This window comes from Nestor notabilis, unplaced genomic scaffold, assembly GCF_000696875.1.
Source record: "Nestor notabilis isolate BGI_N333 unplaced genomic scaffold, ASM69687v1 scaffold13252, whole genome shotgun sequence".
Lineage (NCBI taxonomy): Eukaryota > Metazoa > Chordata > Aves > Psittaciformes > Psittacidae > Nestor > Nestor notabilis.
Genome location: NW_009917091.1, coordinates 4,990 through 28,239, shown reverse-complemented (window position 1 = coordinate 28,239; position 23,250 = coordinate 4,990). Strand labels below are relative to the sequence as shown.

The 23,250-nt window shown below is 43.1% G+C and overlaps 1 protein-coding gene across 1 annotated transcript; it reads right to left on the bottom strand.

Moving 5' to 3' along the window:
• Nucleotides 1–222: 222 nt before the first annotated feature.
• DDRGK1 (DDRGK domain containing 1) lies at nucleotides 223–23,006 on the bottom strand (the record flags this gene model as incomplete). Its single annotated transcript, XM_010024926.1, has 7 exons — nucleotides 223–459; nucleotides 2,056–2,104; nucleotides 3,077–3,133; nucleotides 7,956–7,994; nucleotides 10,086–10,208; nucleotides 20,810–20,911; nucleotides 22,900–23,006. Coding segments are annotated over 7 exons (650 nt in total), but the record flags the coding sequence as incomplete, so codon positions are not given.
• Nucleotides 23,007–23,250: the final 244 nt, after the last annotated feature.

Genomic DNA, 23,250 nt, shown 5'->3' with positions numbered 1-23,250 from the left:
AAGTTTGGGTATAGGCACATGAGACTGCCAAGATAACTCTATAATTTACTGATATTCCTGAGGTACAGGTGCATCAGAGTCTTTTAGCCCTAGTTCTTGGCTACCTCTGTTGTACAAATGACTGTCCTATTTTACAGCAGCTTGAACAGAATGAAAAGCAAAACTTTCCATCAAGTCTTGCAGCAAAGCACCATGACTGGACTAGAGGGGTTCTTGCTTGGTTTTAATTACGTGGCTTATTCATTACAAGGGTAAGCACTTGCTGTATCTTTCTCACACCAGGATTTCATGCCATGGTTGGAGCAGTGGCTCTGCTGTCAGGCTGGAGGTTGATGAGGGAATTGCTTGCTTGGGCCAGCTCTGCAATGGAGACTCGTCCTCGCTGTTTGATGTACTGGGCCACAGCAGCCATCTCCTCTGGAGTGATGTAGATGAACTTTCCTCTGTCATCAATCACACCTACAGGGGGAAAAGAAAGGACCTTGAAGTCAGCACTTCGGCTCCTCTCACTTCCCCACTGACATCAGTCACTTCTTTTGGAAGGGACATTCAAACTGCTGAGGCTGCATTTCATATCTAGGGCAGGCAGAACAACGTGCCAGCAGCCAGGCTTTTATCTCCTCTCTACTGCTGGGTCTTTGAGCAGGGCTATGACAATAGGCAAGCGCCTTGGTAAGACTGTGGTCAAAGTAACACATGCTTTTTATTGCACACAGCTATTTGGAAGTACCACAGCAGCTGCTTCAGGCAATACTCTTGGTGGTGATATTCTGCACCCAGGCAGCTGATGGAGAAAGGCAGAGAGCAAGAGGGTCCAGGAGGTGCTTCAGAGCTCCTGTGGAGCCCAGCTCAGCCATTCCAACCTGCCCTCTAAAAGGAGATGAAGCTCAATTCCCATATTTCAGTTGCACCATAAAGAGTGAGAACAGATCTCCCTGTTCTTAATGCATTACAGGATCACATGCAAAGTAGAGAGACTCACTGCGTGCCTTTGAAGACACAGACAGGACAGTACACACCCTTATGCTTTGATTCAGAGCACTTTTAGGTCGTTTGAATGGGTATCCACATGCACCCATTAAGACAGTTGATTCCCAGCCATGACCATACTATCAGGTCAATAAATGTTTGTGTTGGCACCTTCCCTGACTTCATCTTGGAAACAAAAGGACTGCCCAGCAATAAACCAGACTTGTGCAGACAGAGAGCTGCCCACAGGCTCAGTCTCTGCTTACATTCCAACTCTGATTGTGTGGGTACAGGGAGCAAGCACTTCACTTACTGCAGCATCCTGGAATGCTCTGGGATGTTTGCTCTCCCACAGCGTGCCCTACCCCAGTCCTGGCTTTAGGCAGAGCACCTTTGAAACAGGCTGGCAAACTACCCCAAAACATGCAAGAGATTCTTTCAAATTCAGGTTTCAGAAGAGATCATTTGCAGCTGGCTCTGCAACCCCTGCAGGCCTTCAGCAGGGCTCAGCCAACACACAGAAGTCTTCTGCTGGTTCCTGCGCTGCTGGGGACATTCACCCTCCGCCTCTGTATAATGTACCCTAGGAGCAATCATGACCCATTGTGCTTTAAAAGGGACTTAAGCAGGGATAATAATCATAGAATTGGTTTGAGTTGGAAGAGACCTTAAAGCTCATCCAGCTCCAACCCCTGCCACGGGCAGGGACACCTTCCACTAGAGCAGGTTGCTCCAAGGCCCTGTGTCCAACCTGGCCTTGAACACTGCCAGGGATGGGGCAGCCACAGCTTCTCTGGGCACCCTGTGCCAGCGCCTCAGCACCCTCCCAGGGAAGAGCTTCTGCCCAAGAGCTCATCTCAATCTCCCCTCGGGCAGGTTCAAGCCATTCCCCTTGTCCTGTCCCTCCAGGCCCTTGTCCAAAGCCCCTCTCCAGGTTTCCTGTAAGGTCCCTTCAAGTCCTGCTAGGATCCTTTACAATTTTAAACAGAAATTACACTAGAAACTTCTCTCTACCACAGTGAAGGAGTGCTCTGCACCACCTATTCACCAGCTACCACCAAGTTCCCTTTGTGTTTTGGCTGTCACCTGTTAGCGTGCCATCTGCCATCAGGTCCTGGATTCTGTTAATTGCATCCTGTTCAGAAAAGAAAAGGAATAACAAATGGATCAAGAGGGAAGCAGAAAATATTTCACATGTTCAGATAAACTACAGGTGGAGACTTAGATTTAATTCCTCAGTGTTAAAAACTTAACTGAAGGATACACATGAGTATTTCCACACAGACAGATGCAATAAAAGCCCTTTGGTTTTAGAAGGATGAAGTAAGCTTCTGCATTTTGGGGTGTTCAAATAGCTTCTTTACCCTCAAAAGAGAGACTTTTATTGCTAGGTTACCTGGCTAATTCAAGGAACTGGGGGTGGTTATAGCAATCTTCCCAGGGAAAGGCTGTATAGTGCCAATGCAAACCTGAATACACTTAATATATTCCAGAGCTTTTCATATTTTTCCCTTCTCCATTAAAGTGGAAACCTCTTTCATCAATCCAAAGCAACAACTTGTTGAATATATTGCTGCTGTATAGTTACTCCAAGCATGCAGATCCATTACACCTTAAGCTAGTATGTAAGCCTTGGTTTCCACAGTTCTGCCTCTCTCCCTTTCTTGTATTTATGTGACTGCAGAAGCAGATTATAGCTTAGATTTCAACCAGGCAAGTTCCCTTAACTGACTCACTGCATGCTTAAATGCAGTTCTGGTTTAAGAGAGAGGCAGGGGCACAGCAGCCTGGACTTAGAGCAGCGTACACTGCTGTGAAGGGTCATCCTGAGATCAGAACGACAGAAAACATTGCTCACTTAAGAAATATACATCAAATGTGCTCAAATTAAAATTAACCAAGCCACAAATATTCTTCTGAGTTAAAATATAAGATGTTTAGAGAACAGAAAAAGGGGGGGGGGGGAAGCCTTTGTTGATCTTCTCCAAAATCCACGTATCTTCAGCAGTGCTGAGACACCGGGACAGATGTTATCCTGAATCACCCACTTTCTCTTCTCTCCTTTTAAACTCATTGTTTTACTTGCACCCCAAAAGTTAGTACTTACCTGTGTTCTTAAACCCAAATGTGAAGCCAAGTCCTCCAGCTGGATGACCTTTGTTTTCTATGGAAACAAACACGAGTTCAGTGCAGCCTAGGAATTAGGGGGTTAGCATACTTCTTTTCCTTTCACACAAAGATGCACTTAATAGACAAAGTAGAAGCTGTCATTCTACTAACTTTGCCTAGTAAGCACTTTAGTCTGATGATAAAACTCTAACTTGAGTTACTTAAACCAGTCTGCTCTGTGGAATGACTGAATGCTCCAATGTACTTAAGTGAAGACTCAAATACTTTTGCCAGTGTTTATCCTGAACCTTTCCTTACATAGTATGAGATGTCCCTACCTGTGGCAAGGGGGGTTGGAACTAGATGATCTTAAGGTCCTTTCCAACCCAAACCAGTCTGTGATTCTGAGATACTATGATTCAGAGGACAGGATGAGCACAAGGACAAGAAACAGCCATGGCATTGCTCTGCCAGCTGAGCTTCTCAACTCTCCTTTTCATTCCAGTGTGCATTAGCAAGATCCCTTTGTGTTTGAGAGGTGTTTCAAAGTACCTTTGAAAATGATCACTGCTGTATCAGTGCATACATAAAAATCCAGGCAGGACTGACTGGCAGCATTAAGTGCTTTAGTCTGTTTTACTAATGTCATGTGTATTAATACCATAATAATCTTCCTAAGCAAGTGAACACCTTATTAAAGTTGTCAGTGCTGGAAGCATACTGCTAACGTGCTCCTGTGCAGGCAGTGAGATGATCTGAGAGCAAAGGCAGAAGCAGGAACTGCGACTGCTCATTTTGCTGGTGACGGAGATTCTTAGGGCAGCCTCTCAGTCAGGATGCAGCCACCACTGCTCACATCTGGTTTTATGCTTCTCTCTAGCTCCAGAGAATCACAGAGAAACACTTCGTGCTCTCATCTGGAGCTACTTGGTTCCTGTTTTCTGATCTGCAAAAGTTCAACACTCATCTGTTGAGATGCAGTAAAAGGATGCACTGTTTGTAAGGAGCTTGGAAAACATAACACTTCTGAAACATTCTGGATTACATTCCTATGAGCTGTATATGTACAACCACAAGAGCTACATCTACATTATCAGATGCAATACTTCAAACATAAATGCATTTGTTTCTAATCTTGGAGGACACTGAAGAAATAGAGGCTGAAATAGATGAATCTTCTTAATAAAATCAGACACACACACCCCCCAAAAAGCCACACACAGACTTAGTAGTTGTGAAGTTTGATGCAGCCAAGCTAGAGAACTGAATACCATGGACTGAACACATGGAATTGGAACCAGTCCATGGAATTCAGTTCTCAGAGCTGGGAACTGCCAAGGTTCGTCACATCTTCTTTTAAAAGGATGGGAGAGGGGGGGTGGTGCAAAGCCATATAAACAAGAAAAACAGGATTTAAACCTTCATTTAAAGATATTCACTCTCGATGACCAAGTTTAGTGGAAGCTTTCCAAGATATATCCTGCTGTGAATAAGAGCCCAGAGAGTGGGGTGGGATTAGGATGCATTCCTCACACACTCTGAAATATAATGACATTGTGAGGTCCCACTGAACAAAACACTTCACCACGTGCTTCGTGTTCTAGGGACAGGCTTAACTTTCCTAGAGCAACATACACACATCCACAGTTTACTGAATTCATTTAACTTTAGGTGTGATTCTGCTGTTCTCAGCAAGGGAGGAAACAGAGCAAGTGCTCTCAGGATTAGGATGAGTATAAATAGGATTTTTCTTTCCTTATCTTATAAGCATCATTTCTGTTAAAGGAAAACCGAGAAAGGGTAAAGCCTCTAAGCCCTTCACTATCCCTTTCAATTCACTGGCTGTAACTCAGATGCATTCAGTGATACCCTGTCAAGCTGGGTGAGAACAGTTTGATGGACAAAGTACAAGCTCCTATTCCATGGGCCAGCAAAGCTGGTGCTCCACAGGCAGGGAACTGCTCAACCACTCTTTAACCTCTGCTTTCTGAAGCGCTCAGAGAACTCACAGAGCTGGTTTGGAAGGTGAGTTGTGCACCTACAGCACTAAGTAAAACCATAAAGCTCTCACTAAGAGTTGGTTCTTCTGCTCCTCTGAGACCAGAGCCATTGAGTCTGTGACTTGAGGACTGGCTGCTGTAAGAAGCAAACACGGGACTGCAGCAGAGATGGTGTCACAGCCTGAGGGTAATGTGGTGACACTGCAGCACATGGGTTTAACAGGTTGTGGGGCTGCTATGAAACCCCCATAGGAAGGGAGGTGCTCAGCTTTCAGAAAAGCAGAATTGGGGGGTGTCAATCCTTTTGGTGCCTTAAAGAAAAAACCCATTTTAAGCAACCCCACGTGGCAGGGCTGGAGAAAAGAGGCTGCATTTTATCTCAGACACTCGTAGGGATGAAGCATGGGGTGAGCTATGTCCAGCCAGTTATACCAATAAGGTTTTTCAACAGAAGAGCTAAATTACATTGGTTTTTAATTCATACGTTTTCAGACGGCTACTAGCAGCTTAGCACTGCTTCTTGGTATAACCCAACAGTTTCTGTGAATAGAAGAGATGAGGGCAATACATAATCTATACATTAAACATACTTAATATCACTTAAATAGATTAAAAACAATACTAAAATGTGTAGAGAAAAAGCAATGCCCCAGTTCTGCAACTTGTCTCCATAGAGGAAATCAGATGTCAAAGTGCTTCTGAATGAGGTTTTCAGCCTGTGCTTAATTTCTCTGACGTCAAGTAGAAGTGACTAACATAAAACTACACACGTGTGCTCAAACACTGAACTGAGAGTTTGTGACTAATTTGTTCCAACCACCACAACCACCAGGGCAACGTGCAGAATGAGAGCCTCCTGTGTAATCGCTTGGAAAACCTCCCAGTTTTCATGGAAGATCCCAAAGGACACTCAAATATCCTATTGTTCTACCTACTGTTGCCCCAGGGCAGCTTGTTTATCAAAAAAGAACAGCACATTTTCCTTAAGCAGCAGCTTGGCACTATCTTGAAAGCTTTAGATGGGAAGAGGTGAACTGGGATCACACATTATCACATAGTCCATTTCCACAGGTAATAGAGACAGAGGCTGGTCTTAACAGAGGTGGCCAGTCCAAAGTTCCCATCCCTTTCACAGAAATCCCTCTGGCTTCTATGGAAAACAGAATATTGAAATCCCTTCGTGACTGCAAAATGAAATGTGTTCACTGCTGCCCCATGGGTTTATTTAGGCTTTAAAAACATGGTACCCATAGCTTTTCCAACCTATTCTCAGCTATCTCATCCACTTCTGGTGGTGCTTCTGATCAGAGCTGCCTGCCTTATGCTGGGGACTTACTGAACAAGGGCTGTTTCCGTCTGGGCTGCAGCAGTGAAGGTACGTTCTAATCTGAGCACTGCTAGTTTAGACATTTCCATATTACCCCTAGAGATCATATTGATCAGGAAGCTCCTGACAGAGGCAAACCCAGCAGCCTCTCACTGCAACATGATGGCAATGGGATACACCAAAGTGTCACTGAGACAGGAGGCAGAGAGCAGCCTGGCAAAAAAGTACTGGTGCCAGAAATGTGCAGTGACCCTGTATCAAGCAGGGGGTTGGAACTAGATGATCTTTATGGTCTCTTTCAACCCAAACCAGCCTGTGATTTTATGAGCCATTGTGAGGACTTACTTGGCAATCACTCAAATTGACTCTTTGTCAAGAGACACCCATGAGACAAATCTGTTTATAAGTCCAGGGTTTTGCTGGGAAAATGGACATGCAAAACTGGCCCAGAGTGTGAGATTCTGGATTAACAGAATGATTAGAGAAGCTGTGGCTGCCCCATCCCTGGCAGTGTTCAAGGCCAGGTCGGACACAGGGGCTTGGAACAACCTGCTCTAGTGGAAGGTGTCCCTGCCCGTGGCAGGGGGTTGGAACTGGATGAGCTTTAAGGTCCCTTTCAACACAAACCAGTCTGGGATTCTACAATTAGGACTTCACAGAGTATACAAGTGATTTGCTTATTGATGAAGCCTTTCACACACCTTCCATGCACTCTCGGGTAAGATTCCAGTTTCCAGGAAAGGAAGGAAGGAAGAGATTCATTAGGACAAAAGATTTGCATAACGTTGTTACAGTAAGAGTACAAAAATGCAGTTGACCTTTGATACACCAATCGTGGAGAAAGAAGCATTTGTCCTTACAGATCAAAACTGGAAATCCTCCTGAATGCACCATAGCTTTTAAACAACCAATCATACATATGCTGAAAGGGAGACTGGCACACCCTGTTAAAACAAGTGATCTTAAATATCCCTTCCAAACATTAAAACAACATTGCAAACTGCACAGATAAAAACAAGAAAAGAAACTGCATGAGAAGTTGGGTTGACCTTTACAATGCCAGCGTTTCAGACACAAACACATCCTGCATGGCAGCCACACGCTGGCACAGCAGTTCTCATTCATGCTGAGCTCAGATGTAGAGATTTTCTAAACCAGTAGCTGATGTTCACAAACAAAAAGCCTGAATGTCCCAAATCCCAATCAACAGCAAACACTGCTGTTCATAGAGTGGGAGGAGGGTGATCCAGCAGGCACAAGAGTTCATATTGCCTGACCTTATGAAAGAAGGTTAGGAGCTGCAATCCTGCCCCAAAAGCCAAGACACAGCTATAATTACAAACCATTTTAACAATGATGGACATGCTCATGCATGGTTAAGTAAATAACACAGACTTTAGCTAAGGTATCATGTTTGTTACTTGTTAAACATTGAAGTAAATCAAAGCGGAGTAAAGACTTCCTTTTTTTCTGCAACTCAGCTCTTTGACAAGGGTATTTTATACAATCTAACAAGCATGGAAGGAGGAGAAAGACCAGTGGTAGCTTACCTTAACATACTCCAGAAATTCCATTAGGAAGCTGCGAGACTGGATACAGCAGGAAAACAAGTGTTAGTTTAAACTCATGAATGTTAAATACATCACAGACTTCTTTAGTTTGCATCCTTCTGAAGCTTTAAACATACACCGAGGGACATTCTGAACTGGAAAAAATATGCATCTAGTTTTAATCTTAACTAGGAATTTATGAAAGGTATTTCCTAAGACACAACATGGCTCAAGAACAATTTGTGTTTCTGTGTCTTCTAAAAAGAAAACTTATTCTTCACATCATACATACCCCGAAATAAGCACATCTGGGTGAGCCTGTGGATTAAGTTACACACACTGAGGACATTTTGTACAGAGCTAGAGTACAGACTGATTGAGGAGACAGCTCATGCAGATGGTCAAGTGTAGCACGCAGCTGTGCAACACATGTGGGAGCTGAAGCCGTTTTCAAAGCTACACACCTGAAATCCGGCATTTCAATATAAGCAGCTCAATTTTCAAAGGCAAAAGCAAACAATGTGCATTTGAGTTAACAGGGGATCAAGTTCCTCTCAACCCTGGAACTCAATCAGCTTTCATTAAGTGCTTTGCTCTGGACTTAGGGCTTTAATTTGCAGCATGAGTTTCAGCACGCTGGCTGAAACACAAGGCAGAGGCAGCTCTTCGTAACAGGATGCTAAAACACTTCAGGACACGATCCACCACATGGCAGAAGGGTTGTTTGCCACTTCTGCAAGGCTGGTGTCTCCAAATAACTATGTCCCTGTCATTGTTTCTGAGGATGACTTTTAAATCACCTACTATTAAAGTTCTAACTCCTCACCCCTACCAAAGATATCTCATGTTGAGATCCAGCCAGCATCAACTGCCTGCCAAGCACTTCTGAGTGAGGAACACCCTTCTCTGTTCCCACACAGAGGAAGATTAATTCACCTTGACAGAAGCTGTAGGAACACAGACAATAAACACATTTTGGCTCTAAAGGGTAGTCTAAAGTGGAGCAATTTAATACTCAGGTATAATCTGATCTTCTAAGAGGGAGGCATGCATTTCTGAAGGAACTTGGAATAGAAAGTATGCATTTTGCTGCTCTCTGCATCTTAAGTAATTCCCCGTTCCCAGATACAACTTCTCCTGGCATGATGGAGGAATTATCTTAATGGGCAGGGATCCATAGTGAGACCTTGTGACTAATGTCAAGCAGTACTGAGCCATTACAAGCTCCTCAGCCCAAAGCCACTCTCAAGTCACGCTAAAGGCAAAACCGTTCAGAAGGGTCACTTTGGCAGAGGAGCAAATGTGTTAGGCAGCTCAAATTTGGCAGCTTCAACCCAAAAGCAGTTTCAGCATTTGATAGCAATTAAAATGACTCTAGCAGGTTTTCAGCAGGCAGAAGAAGAACGCTGCCTCCCACAAGACTGAAACTTCTTCAAGTTTGCTGTGATATTATGTCAAGTATCACATCTCAACCACCATCCCCAGCAGTGCATCTGCAGGCAGCCACAGGAGGAGCATGAGAGAATGTTATGCATGAGTTTGAAATAGTCAACCACAGCAATCATTTGCAGCACTGAATGCACAGTTTTCCACTGGACAACCCACAAGCACCTAGGCTGTGTCCTGTGAATTCTCTTAACAGCAGCCTTTTAAGACAAGAGCTTGGTTTTTCATTTGATTTTACAACAGCTCCATTAGTCTAGAAAATAAAACCAAAACCAAGCAATTCCCCCTAGATATGTGGGCACTACCAAACTCCAAATTTAGCCTTACTTTCATCTGGCCCACTGTATGTGGGCAAGGCAGAGCTGGTGACAGTAGAAGATTATCTGAATTCCAGAATGAGTTTTATTTCAGTCCTTAAGATGAAGGGAGGAGACCTCATTTCAAGCCATATGCATTTTGCCTCAGCACTCTAAACTGACTTGTAGGAGTCTGGTATGAGGAACTGCAGCATTCCCCAGGAAAGACTCCAGGTTGACCTGTGCCATCTACACAGTTTAGCTTTAAAAGCAAAACTATTTGGCTGACTCCTGCTTTAAAGTTCTTTTACATGGGACAGAATGCAGTAAGGACAACCTGAGTCTAACAAAGAGAAAGGAAACTGCAGGAACAGCCTAAGATACATACCTGTTCTTCTGTCATTGATTCTTCAACCCCTTCCTCTTCAACTACAAAACTCTCCTTCAGCTTCAGGTACTCTTCATACTCTCTCTTTTCCTCTTCTTCTTTTGCCTTCCTTTTTTCCTCTTCCTGGATAGAAAAGAGGACAAGTGGTCAGTTTGGTCCTCCCCATATTAGGTTTAAAGTAAAGTTGCATCTTCTTAATCTGGTTTTACTAGGAGAGGCAGCAGACAAAAAGGTTCTAAAATGAATCTAAGTCCTCCCTTGGTGACATCATTAATTTCAGAAGCCACCCTTCAGGGAGTAACCATCTCCCATACGGCAGTGCAAGCTTGCACACAATACACCTAGCCTGGTTCTTATAGATTTGACACAAGGGAGAAAACCCCTCTTATATTGCAACCTGCTTGCTTCATTTGCATGAATAGGTTTCTTCTGCAGATCCCATGACAGGAAGTCCCTGCCCCAACTGTACTTTGATGCAACATCCACATTGTCAGCAACTGCCCCAGTTCTGCTCTGACATGCATTGGTGCACGTTGAGAGTGATCAGAAAGAATAGTGGAGTTACACCAGTGTCCATGTGTATGAGAAGAATCTGGCTTGTAGAAGAGCTTCAAGTAAAATCTCTTACGATACACAAGCAATCTGTGTCTAGATGGAGTGTAAAGAACTGCATAAAGTATTTTAGGTAGAGAAGGCAAGGTGTGATTGTATTTAGAAATGGAGTTCTTACATGTTTGATTGTTAACCAAAACCTATAGGCTCTGTTTTTAGTTATTTGCAATAAAACCAGTTTCAGTTACCTACCCTGAAAGAAATGGTAAAGTCTTAAAAGCAACAATGCTGATCCAGCAAACTCCAGTGAAATGGTGATGCACTATGTAGAGTAGTTGCACATTCACAAATCAAAACTGAGATTAAAAGTTTTGGAGCGTGATAGATCACTTAAAATGTTTCAATAAACCCAGGTTTTTACTGGCTTACTTTTGCTCTTCTCCAAAATACTTCACACAGAAGGAAAATGTTTCCTTACAGAACAGTTTCTTCCACAGAGAAATCTACGTTTGTCCAGCATGTGGTGCTATGAGAGTCCCATTTGACTGGCCCCTGGTTGCTATCACATTGCAAAGGCTTGATTAAAACCTAGAAAGATGAGTCCTTCAAATTCTAGTGACAATCTCAGTGCATTCCTGTACTGTTAACACAGGAACTGATCTCAAAAACCAATTATATTGATTTCTAAATGCTTGCCATGCTACATCTTTGACACTAATATGGTAACTGCTTCCTTAAATGGTTGGGAGGAAACCCTTTGTTCCATTAAACCAGGAAGAGACAGGAACAGGTCATTAAGTATACTGAGAAACATCCATATTAGAAGAGTTGCCACATAAGGCAAAAACCACCAAGGGCCACGAGGATGATCAGGGGCTGGAGCACCTCCCGTATGGAGACAGGCTGAGAACACTGGGGCTGTTCAGCCTGGAGAAGAGAAGCTGAGTGGAGACCTCAGAGCAGCTTCCAGGGTCTGAAGGGGGCTACGAGGATGCTGGAGAGGGACTTTCATCAGGGACTGGAGTGATAGGTTCAAACTGAAACAGGGGAAGGTCAGGTTGGAGATAAGGCAGAAGTTCTTCCCTGTGAGGGTGCCCAGAGAAGTGGTAAATGCTCCATCCCTGGCAGTGTTCAAGGCCAGGTTGGACAGAGCCTTGGGTGACATGGTCTAGTGTGACGCATCCCTGTCCATGGCAGGAGTTGGAACTGGGTGATCTTAAGCTCCTTTCCAACCCAAACCATTCTATGATTCTGTGATACCAGAAATGGGGATGAGAGGGTTGCCCTTCAATAAAAACTGAAGGGAAAAATTATTTGGCCCCAATTTTATCTAGTCGAACTCCCAGAAAGTCACGAAAAGGAATGCTACTGACGTGCAAATATGAGAGGATCTTACTGTACACACAAAGTCAAACCCAATGTTTTAACCACTCTCTCATGACAAAACCTACAGATCTGAGGAAGCTCTTGAGACAAAACAAGACCATTTTCTGGGTCATTCATCACCGCAACATTTATAAGCAAAAGCCCAACAGTAGATTTTTTCCTTATAAGCACTACAGGTGCCAAGAACAACAGAACCAGATTTCATTTGGAAGTGACAGCAATTTTTCTTCCCTTGCAAGTGTATTACTTTTAATCTTGATCTTGGAAATAGAAGAAGGTTCTTCCCCTGGTCTGTTACAGAGGTCAGAATTCTACAGGATTTGAAATGAGGAAGAAAACAAAACCTGAAAATTGCTTTGGCAAATAGTTTCTAGATGGTTCTATAAGAAAATATCAGAATACAAAGTCCCATTTATAACTGAGAGGAACAACAGCTAAGGAATATTTTCCTGTTTCTGGAAGGTCTAACAACAAAGGAACAAGGCTTGTTGGTGTCTTCCTTACCTACTTAAGAACACTACCTTCTATTTTATTTAAGCATACCAGCACATTACTATCAGTGCTTCCATTTCCAATACATGCAGCAAAGCAGCTCTGCAAAGCACTCAGCTCCCAATCCCTCTTTTATGATCTCCTTAAAAGCCACCAGGAGTTTTTTTTCCAGATCCTACATTCTGATGCTATGATCAGCAGAGCATCTCCAGGTGGTCTGAGCTACTGCTTTAGTAGCTGAAGTGTGTCAGCCCTCAAAGCCTCACGTTTCCTGGTAGTTGTAGCCTCCTCTGTAACACTAAGTATTTCCAGAAGCTTTTTCATCTAATAACTACAAATCCCAGCTGCTTCCTGCAGAGTCTCACATGTTTTGCTACCTAAATTCACCTCTAATTCAATCTGTAGAAAAAGAAGGATTTAGCCAAACTGTAAAGTGGTTCAAAGCCAAGAGGAAAGATGACTTTGCAAGATGCACTGTGAGAAGCAACCAGCGAGTCAGGCTGTCTGTCAAGACTTATCTCAGCTATTTTATTCCACCATTGCACCAGCACTCTTCTTTCACATGCCCAAGTCATGCAGCAGTTGCATGGAAGGTACAGGGTCAAATTTAGGCAGTTGCATTCCCACAAAAAGCAGTCTGTCTGTCTGCACAACCCACACATGGAAACATTCTCAGCGCCCCAGGGTCTATGAAAGAAACAGAGCCCAGTGCTTGCTTCATGCAAGTCACACAGAGGGCACTCAGCTCAAATACAAGTTTAAAAGCCCACATCTTTACTAGTCAGGTTTCTCTGCCCATCCCTATTCTGATCTCATTATCTGCTGTAGTGAAGTGGTAAAGCATGTGGCTCGGGGGAGAGGAGAGCTGGGCCACCTCCCTTGAGCAATGGGTGCGGTGCTGGGGAAACCCCAGCACCATGGAAATTTGGTAACTGCAGATGCTCACCTGCAGCTGCTTGGTTTTTATTGAACCAGGTTTGCTTCCAGTGCAAAGATTTCTTTATGATCAGTTGAATACACTTCATATGATGAACAGACTTTGCTACTTGATCATATCATTATTGAAGAAAAAATAGTAAAGGTAATCACCCAAACCTCCTTCCTTCTCCTTCTGACAGAATGTCCACACTATCACTGCTGAATCATAGAATAGTTGGGGTTGGAAAGGACCTTAAGATCATCTAGTTCCAACCCCTTGCCATGGGCAGGGACACCTTGCACTAGACCATGTCACCCAAGACTCCATCCAGCCTGGCCTTGAACACTGCCAGGGATGGAGCATTCACAACTTCCTTGGCCAACCCATTCCAGTGCCTCAGCACCCTCATAGTAAAGAACTTCTTCCTTCTATCTAACCTAAACTTCCCCTGTTTAGATATAACTTTGAACTCATTACCCTGTCCTGTCCCTAGAGTCCCTGATGAAGGTCCCTCTCTCCAGCATCCTTGTAGCCCCCTTCAGACACTGGAAGCTGCTCTGAAGTCTCCATGCAGCTTCTCTTCTCCAGGCTGAACAGCCCCAGCTTTCTCAGCCTGTCTTCATACGGGAGTTGCTCCAGCCCCTGATCATCTCCATGGCCCTTAAACTTAAACAGGGGAGATTTAGGTAGGACATAAGGCAGAAATGTCAAGCTGTGGCTGCCCAATCCCTGGCACTGTTCAAGGTCAGGTTGGACACAGGGGCTTGAGGCAACCAGCTCTAGTGGAAGGTGTCCCGCGAGGGGAAGGTGGCCCTGGCCCGTGGCAGGGGCTTGGGACTGAAGGAGCTTTAAGGTCCCTTCCAACCCAAACCAGTCTATGGTTCTATCATTAATTGTGCCAACTGCACAAGAGCCCAACTTTTTAGCAGGTGAAACCCACAGCATCTTGAGAACTCTTTCAGGCTTAGAGCTGGAAGCAGACCTTGACTCTTGGGGTCACAAATCCCTATGGAGTTCCTGGGATGCTGCTTGAGCAACTGCACTGTTCTGGCTGGTTGACAGATTACATCCTTTGAAGGTTTATCATACATTACTGTTTTTAGCAAAGGGTGAGGACCCTCACAGGACTGCTCAGCAAGATGATATCAAACCACCACTTCCAGTTCTCACTGTGTAACCCCTTTAAGGTGGGACTGAGAAGAAGCAATATCAGCCTATGGAGTAAGTAGCTTTTCTGAGAGCTTTGCCTAAGCTTCTTTCCCAGAGGGCAAAGTGGTAGCTGTGTGCTGTGCCAGCTCTCTTCCAGATCAGCTATAAAGGACCAACTTGCTGACAAACAAATCATTTATAGGCAGCTTATTGGACTGCTAAGTGGAAGAGATCTCATTGCTGGTGAGGAAGGGAGAACAAACACTGGACTCTTCACCCACCACCTACTATCAGTCATTCTTTGTTTGTAGCTGTTTCTTTAACACACAGAATGAGAAAGGACATACTGGTTCCTATGCCAAATGTTTCCAGGTTCCTGGACCAAAGAAACCCTCCTTGCAGAGCATCCAGTTTTGTGCTGTTAGTGCAAGTAAAGGGACTTTAGAGCAAACAATCTGCCATTAGAGCAGATGGATCTCCAGGATTCCTGCCCCCCTCCTGTTAAATAAATACCTTTAGAAAGGCAGAATACATGTTCTTACCAGTTGTCATCCCCTCAGAATCAGAGCAGAATGAGTTTTCTGCAAGCTTTATGACTTGGACCTCCTTGGAGAAATTAATGCTTAAACTGAAACTACGTAGTAGTCCCTATCAGCCTCCAGAAATGCACTGTTCATGTATGAACAGTGGCTATAAATGCCAAACAGATAACAAAAACCACTGCTGAGAAGCACATATCTCAATATTCATATAATGTAATAAAATAACTCAATCAGTATTTTAAAACTTGGTAACTATTCTGATCAAATATCAAACCAAAAAGACAAAAAATTAGGGTCTTAGTTCACAAAAGCTTCATCAGGACCCTTGGGATCATGAGCCAATTCTCTGTTTCTATAGCTCTGAAGATCAGACCATTTTTGTTTAGACATTTAAATGCTGAAGTGAAAGCCTAAATGGATTTGCCCTAGTTGGGAGGCTTTGGGCACAGCTATGCTTGAGCAACACAGACCTTGTTTTAATGTAACAGGAAACAAACACCAATCCCCTCTCCTGCTGCGGCCTTTTGTTTCACAGCAGTTAAAAGCTTGCTCGCTGGACTGGTAGTTTCTCTTCTGAATCAAGCTGTTTCCAGAGCAGTCCACTCTGTGATGGATTCACAGCAACATACCCTGTTCAACACTGCATTTAGTATAGAATAATGACAGCTGTAAGCTCTGCATCCTCACAAGAGCTTCCTTAGCATGGCAAAGCTAGGCTGAGGGAGTAAAATAGGGAAAAGAAAAGCTCTTATGTGAGCAACCTGCAAGGCTTTGTATGAAGACACTGTTTTGCAACATCAGAGGAAGTTCGCTCTCATTGATAAGGTGTCGGTTGGTAAACCATCTCACCACTAAAAAACTCCAAGAGTGAAAGGGAAATCCCCAGGGGTAAAGCAGAGCTGAGGCAAATGCCAATTATAAAAGGAGCTTCCTCACATGCAGAGCCAATCAGGTCACCAGAACACTGGAAAGGAAGCTTGAATTTAAAAATACATTATCTGGTTTGCAACACTGAAGCCAAGGGGCAGCCACATTTTATTTATATGTACATACAAATAACTTTAAATAGAACCAGGTGGTCATTTTTCTCAACAATATGCAAGATTTTAGCCCCCGTCACTCCCTTGAAGGTGCAGTTCTCACCTGTGCAATGGCTCTGTGTAGAGCTGCCCAAAACCAGTTGCAGATGTCCATTTGCTCATAAACCAAAGTAGGTTTTCATCTGACTCAAGAATTCAGTATTTCCACCAGACTCCATATCTCAAAGTGCTTGAGGGGTGTGTGTGAGAGGTTTAACAGTGACTTTATCACAGATCAACACTGGGGAATTTCTAGAAGATCTGCAAGCTGCAACATGATTTACCAGCCCTGAATCTGTTTGCCTTCCCCTCACCATCTGACACACTTTCAGATGGTATTTAATGGTGCAGGAATTGGCTACTGATGTTCACAAAGATTTAACTATTGGTTTAAGGCTGTAGCTAAAACCCAGAAAGGAAGCTCTCCTTTACACAAAGCCAGTCCCAGCGTTCACAGAAGTTAGCACAGTTTTGGTAGCACTTCTTGGGTGAGAGACTGAAATAAAAGGTTCAACTGAGTTTTAGCTAACAAAGCTGGCTGTGCTGTTTGGAGACTTGCCACTGTCACTGTACTTGCAGAAATAAGCTGAAGTACTGGAAAACGAAGGGAAAAAAATGAAGTTGTTTGACAACCATAACATTTAACTAACAAACTTTAATGATAAACTCAAAAGTTTCTTGTGCCTGGGGGATTGTATGAACTACAGCAATGTCAGCAATCAAACTGCCTCCAGAAATCATACAACCAACTACCCTCTGGTTTTATCTCATGACTATCACTCAGTACTTGAGCTACCTACCCTAATTTTGCCTTTCTACCTCCTAACTTACACAGGGAAATAAAAATCATCACAGGTGTAGTCCACAAGGGCTTACAAAACGTTACTCATGGGAATGAAGAATCCTTTGTCTAGAGGAACATATAAATGACATTTTATACTATATATTCTATAAACAGCACAATAAATCCAATGATCCCTTTCTCACTCACAGGCTGAGAAGGGAGAGGCAGTATCTTTTACACCACAGCATCAGTCTGTAGTAAGGTTTGAAAGGTACGATGTTACGATCATAAGACAGGCTGTGCTTACATGCACAGCAATCAAGCATCTATTCATTCCACTTGTTTCCCCTCCTAGTCAAGGCTAAAACACTTAAGTCTTGATTCTGTGATAACAGGGAGCACAACATAGACTGGTTTGTGTTGGAAAGGACCTTAAGATCATCCAGCTCCAACCCCTGCCCCGGGCAGGGACACCTTCCACTAGAGCAGGTTGCTCCAAGCCCCTGTGTCCAACCTGCCCTTGAACACTGCCAGGGATGGGGCAGCCACAGCTTCTCTGGGCACCCTGTGCCAGCGCCTCAGCACCCTCACAGGGAAGAGCTTCTGCCCAAGAGCTCATCTCGATCTCCCCTCTGGCAGGTTAAATAGTACCTAAATAAATAACAATACTACTTTCTTTGCTGACTGAAGCAGGAACTTGACCAACACAGCCTACCCATGTACAAAGACTTGGATATAGACTTAAAAGTACTAGAAAACTGTTGAGGATGGACATTAGATATTGTCAGACATTTACCTGGACCCATGCTCACAATGTTCAGTGGTCACTGGATTATCAACTTGTCTTAGACCCAGGCAAAAAAATAAGGTATTGAAAGCAGTTTTCCCTGCGTAGCAGAACAACATTTGTGATGTAGCTGAGTGGGTTGGCTTGATGCCCTGATAAAGATTACTGCAAACAAATGAACCACACAAAAAGAAGCTTGAAATGACACAGTTTAGGTATCCAAAGAAGGTATTGGCTAAAGCAGGCTGGATTCATGCATCTGAGCCATTCTCACAATTCCAGTAAGAGCTCCTTTGGACTGTGGCACACAAACCAAAACAACAACAAAATCAGAGCCTTAGTTTATATTCCTCTTTTCACTGAGCCCTGCAAAATGGAGGTGGGAGTGTTTTAGTGCAGTCTTTACTAGGAATACTGAAAATTAGTTTCCTCATTCAGCCAGCATAAATTACTCAGCCCTAAACTGAAAAGAAGCAATTCAAAAAACCAGCTAAATATGTTAATAAGCACTTTGTGCATGAAGACAGCTGTAGTTTGAATGTCACCCTTATTTTCTAGTCAACTTTTCAACCATGCCTGACTGATCCTGATAAGCCAGCTAGCTACACTGCTAACCGCCAGGTCAAACCCCTAGGCAACCAACAGGATAACATCTTTGTGCTGTGCTACAGCTTCTTTAGAGCAGGTTGGCCAAGCTCAACTGCAATTTGCTTAGCAATTCACCTGCCCTGCTGGCTACCACTCTGGAAGGAACTGAAATTGTGTTCATGAGCCTCCTCTAAAGGAGGGGACACTTAAACAATGCATCCAGCCAGCATGCCCTTCGAATCTCCCAAAGTATTGGAGGCATTTGCTTCATTTCAACCAACTCTTCAGGGTTTCAGGGATATTAAATTCACAAATCTTAGGGAAAAATTAATAACAAATAATAATCAGGGAATTGGGTGGCAACAAAACACTTAAAACCACTTAAAAGGATATACCACAGGAGGGAAATTTTCTGAGTTACCTGTTATGCCTAGCTCCCTGACAAGCAGGATGTGCTTTAGAGGCAGTCAGAGCTCATCTTGTCTCTTTCCAGGCTGGAAGTATGAGGAGGAAAAAGTGGAAATACTAAAGAGAAAAGCAGAGTGGTCTCAGGAACCACAAGGATAAAGCTGGTGCTACTGAAGAATGTGGACACAGATCCAGAGGATCCAAGTCTGATAGTTCTGCTGCTGTTAACACCTTGCTAAACAAAGGAGTGGCTCGGACTAGCTGAGATCACTTAGTTAACCTCAGGGTTAATGCTCTGACCACTACCAGCTGCTTCTAAATTTGCACATCTTTCTCAGAAGAGCAGCTGTGGAATAACTGGTCCCCTGGAAGTTTGTTCAAGTTGCTTTACAAGTCAAAGCCTCAGACCATGCTATATACCCTGATGATGTAATCCTGATCCATTCTCCTCATCCATTTCAGTTTCTAGTATTCATCACCTTTCCATTGATGAAAAGGAAATTAAGAGAGTTTAGAACATAAAGGATTTGGAGGGGGATAACCCTAGAGATAAATGTACATTCTACAGAAGATCTCCTGGATACAATCTGTGTGCGTAATGCATGGAAGTTATGTTTTAAATGGGTTTATCCTGTCTTCATGTCCCCAGTAAAGGAAAGGAAGAGATGCCTTTTCCTCTTATGAATTGTGATCAGCAACACACTCCACTTAAACAACCTCAGCTTAGGACAAATTTAAGTAAATCTGCTCACTAGAAACCAGACACACAAATTTCCATGCACATTTAAGCATCCCAAACATTCACACTGAAAGCTGGGGCTACACTCCCCTGGGACAGCAGTTACTCAGCACGAGGTTGTGCAGAACACCTTGGTCTTTGCCTCCAGAAGCACACTGCAAAGCTGCCATACAACTTGTTTAAGCACCAGGCAGCATGAAGCTCGTTCCTGGTTCTTACCCAGTAGCACTGATGGCCAGAATACACAACGAAGCTCTGAAATAAGTTTGCCTCCCTCTCAGATGAGAGGCATTCAACAAAAGCATTGCACAGCACTTGTTTCTCTGGGTCACTCCTGCTAACGCACACCTTTGTATGCATAGTTTAGACACCTTTAATTGTGAAGCATATGTAAATGTGTATAATTTGAATTAAATCACAGAATATCACACAACAGTTGCAAAATCAGTTGCTGATGTCTTTCACTTTCTGTCCTGCTGGTTACAGCTGGCAGGCCAGCAGCTCAAATGAGCACTAATCATAGAATCAACCAGGTTGGAAAAGACCTGTAAGATCATCAAGTCCAACCATTACCTCAGGACTGACAAGACCACCACTAAACCACGTCAGAACACGGAACAGGAGCCTAGTGAAGTTGTGACATCTCCTTCCTGAAGGGACACTTGAAGCTGGGCTGGTCAAGATCCTGAGCAACCTGCTCAACTGGACATGGTTTGAGCAGGAGGAGAGACATGATGGTTTCCAGGGGTCCCTTCCAACTTCTTATTCTATGATTCTGTGATAACCAAACTTCTCCTGTCAGACCCCAAGCAAGCAACCCCTCTAAATTTCTCCTATGACTTGCAAGACCTCTTTCCTTCATATACCTGCACTTAAACATCTCCCAGATGTACTAACAGGCATCTTTATCAGCTGTGCATGTCAACAGAACAAGGTGACCAAAGAATCTGTCACTGTGGCACACAGCAGTAGCAGAACCACTACCAGAAGACTGGGTTTCATTTTGCCCTGGACTCAGCTGTGGGTGGGTGCTTGCTGCTACATGTGAGTGTTCACGTTTGGAGCAGTTTTCACTTCTGCCAAGTACTTGGGGGAACAAAGCTGGGATCTACAGTTGAAACAACCGAGTATTGCTATAATTGAAACAAAATGGATAAGAGAAACTCAACCCCAAATAAAAGATGTTTGCAACAGTAATGAAAACCAAAGGGAGTTCTGCTGATCACAGGACTTCTATAGAAGCAAACTCAAAGACAAACCTGGTTCAAAGTTTCCATCTATAAATACACCCAATCCCACCTGACGTTCCTCCTCAAGGCGTATTCTCTCCTCTTCTTTCCGCCTTTCCTCCTCTCTTTTTGACTCAAGCTTTTTCCGTTCTTCTCGCTCGGCTTCTTCAGCCTAAAACATAAAACACATCATGCAAGCCAAGCCTTTACTCTTCCTTTGTTGATTTCATAGTGTGATACCAAGGGGAGGTTTTTCTTACTATCTTCCTAGATACACATTCAGAAAGAAACAATAAATAGAGTAATAAACCGAAGTCAGTATGGTGTGATTTAACATCCCCCCACGGCTCTTCTGCACACTTGATGTGGTAAATAGAGAAATTACCCTTCTCACTTGCATTAGCTGTATTTCAATAAGGGTTTAAGCTTCTAACTTGCATATAAGCTTATTACTATAGTGAAATTAGGTAATATTGTGTCATGGCAGTCCATTTCTCCTCACTGAAAATTTACTTAGGATGAACCATAAGGAGAAGGGATGTAAAACGAAAGAGGGGGATATAAACTCTGCAACATCAAGTACGTCCAAATTTATCATTAACCTGGGCAGAATCTCTGAAAGAAAAAGCTGTACTGGTTTATTTAAATCAATTTATTATTTGTTTTAAACCAAACTTAGCAAAGAGATTGTTGCAAAATGAGGGGAAAATATAAAGGGTGTTTAGTGTCTTGTTTAAAGGGGTTTTCAAGTTGTTCTTCAGTATATTTCAGTTTGAAAATGTATTAAAAGAACAAGGAGAAGACATTGAAATGGAGGATTTGTGGCTTTGAATGCTTCAGAGAAAAAGACCTGAGGAATTTCTCTGTCTACATGGGAAAATAAAAAGCAGCATGTTTTAAAGTGAAGCAAGAGATTCCTCACTCCACCATCCAATGCTTATCTAACTTCAGCTTTGCTCAAGCTTTCCACAACAAGAGAGGTTCATTAAATAGAAGAAATATGGAAAGTAATGACAAAATGGTTAAAGCAAAGAGTGAGAAAAGGATTGTAATAAAAGTTATATATAACATAACAATCATGTTTATTACTCACTGTCCTGTCTACAGGGTACCACCACACTGCAAAGCAGAAACTTGATTTAAACCTCAGGTGATGCTAAAATTCTCAAGATGGGATTCCTACATTTCTACTACACCTTAAAAATATCATTCACAAACCCTGTCTTTTTAGAAGATGTAAGTCCACCCTGCACCCCAGCATTTGATATGCAAAAGCTGTTTGAGTTGTATCTACTTCTTGCAACTCCAAACTACAGAACAATACAGGGTTTGCAAAAAGTATATAGAACCACCAAAAGGAATTAATACATCAGCTGCTGCCATCCATAAGCATGGTTCAGAAAGGCAGTTTCAAAAAGCCTGTTGTTTCTCTGGAATTACCAGCAAGATGCTGGGCAAAACTGAGAAAATACAACAGTATTTAAGCACTTTTACACACAGGTTTAAGAAACAACAACTGAAAAGCGACAGCCTGTTCACTCTGCATGCTTGGTCTCTGGCTTAAGAGCCAGATTTCAACCAAAATCTGTCTGCATCATAGATTTTGGTGGATTACAGAGTCTGCTTTTCATCTCCCCTAGTCTGTAAGAACAATAAACACAGATAAACCCATGCAAAGTTTCTGCACTGTGAGAGCACATGAAACTCTACTCAGCACTGCCCACGGTTTTGGTCACAGACTCAGGGTTTCAACAATGCTCTGTGGGCTTGAGTGTGTTTTTAAGGGGAGACAGTAATGACATTAAGCTGTAAGCCAGTGGAAACATCCACTGAATATATATAGGGTTTTATATATATATATCTAAAAATAAAGAGCATTTGAGAGTTTAACTCCTCTCTCCTCCCCGCAAGGATGCCAGAGAACCTGATTGAAAGAAAACAAGATGTCATTTTCCATGGACCTCTTGGGATTTTTTATTGTCATACTTTGGCATATGACAGTAAAAAGCTGAATTTCAGAATTTAAACTTTAAGCCAAAACCACAACTGCAGTGATGACACTGCCTTTGCCTTTCTGGGGTGTCTGTCACCACCAGTTCTTTGCTGAGTGCTGCTATTCAGGCTCTGCTCTGGGCTCTATACGTGGCAGGAAACGCTTACCTCTCTCTGTGCTTTTCTGGCTTGTTTCTCTTCTAATTTCCTCTGCTTCTTTGCTCCAATTTTCCCAGACACCTGAAATTCTGGCACCTCCTCAGCATCATCTTCCTCTGCAATATGTACAAATGACAAATGTGAAATTAGTTGTGGAGAATCCCTTTGAGAAACTCCACTGCTTCCGAGGAAAGCAGCAGCAGCAGATGAAAAGGAGACACACATACACTTCAGACAAGACCTATTAGATGGAAAAAGGCAAAGAAAAATCACAAGAGACTGCCAAAGCCACAGAGTAGAAGTAACAAGGCAAACACAAGCTCAAGTCAGAAGTAAAAACTGACCTGATCTTTTAAAGGA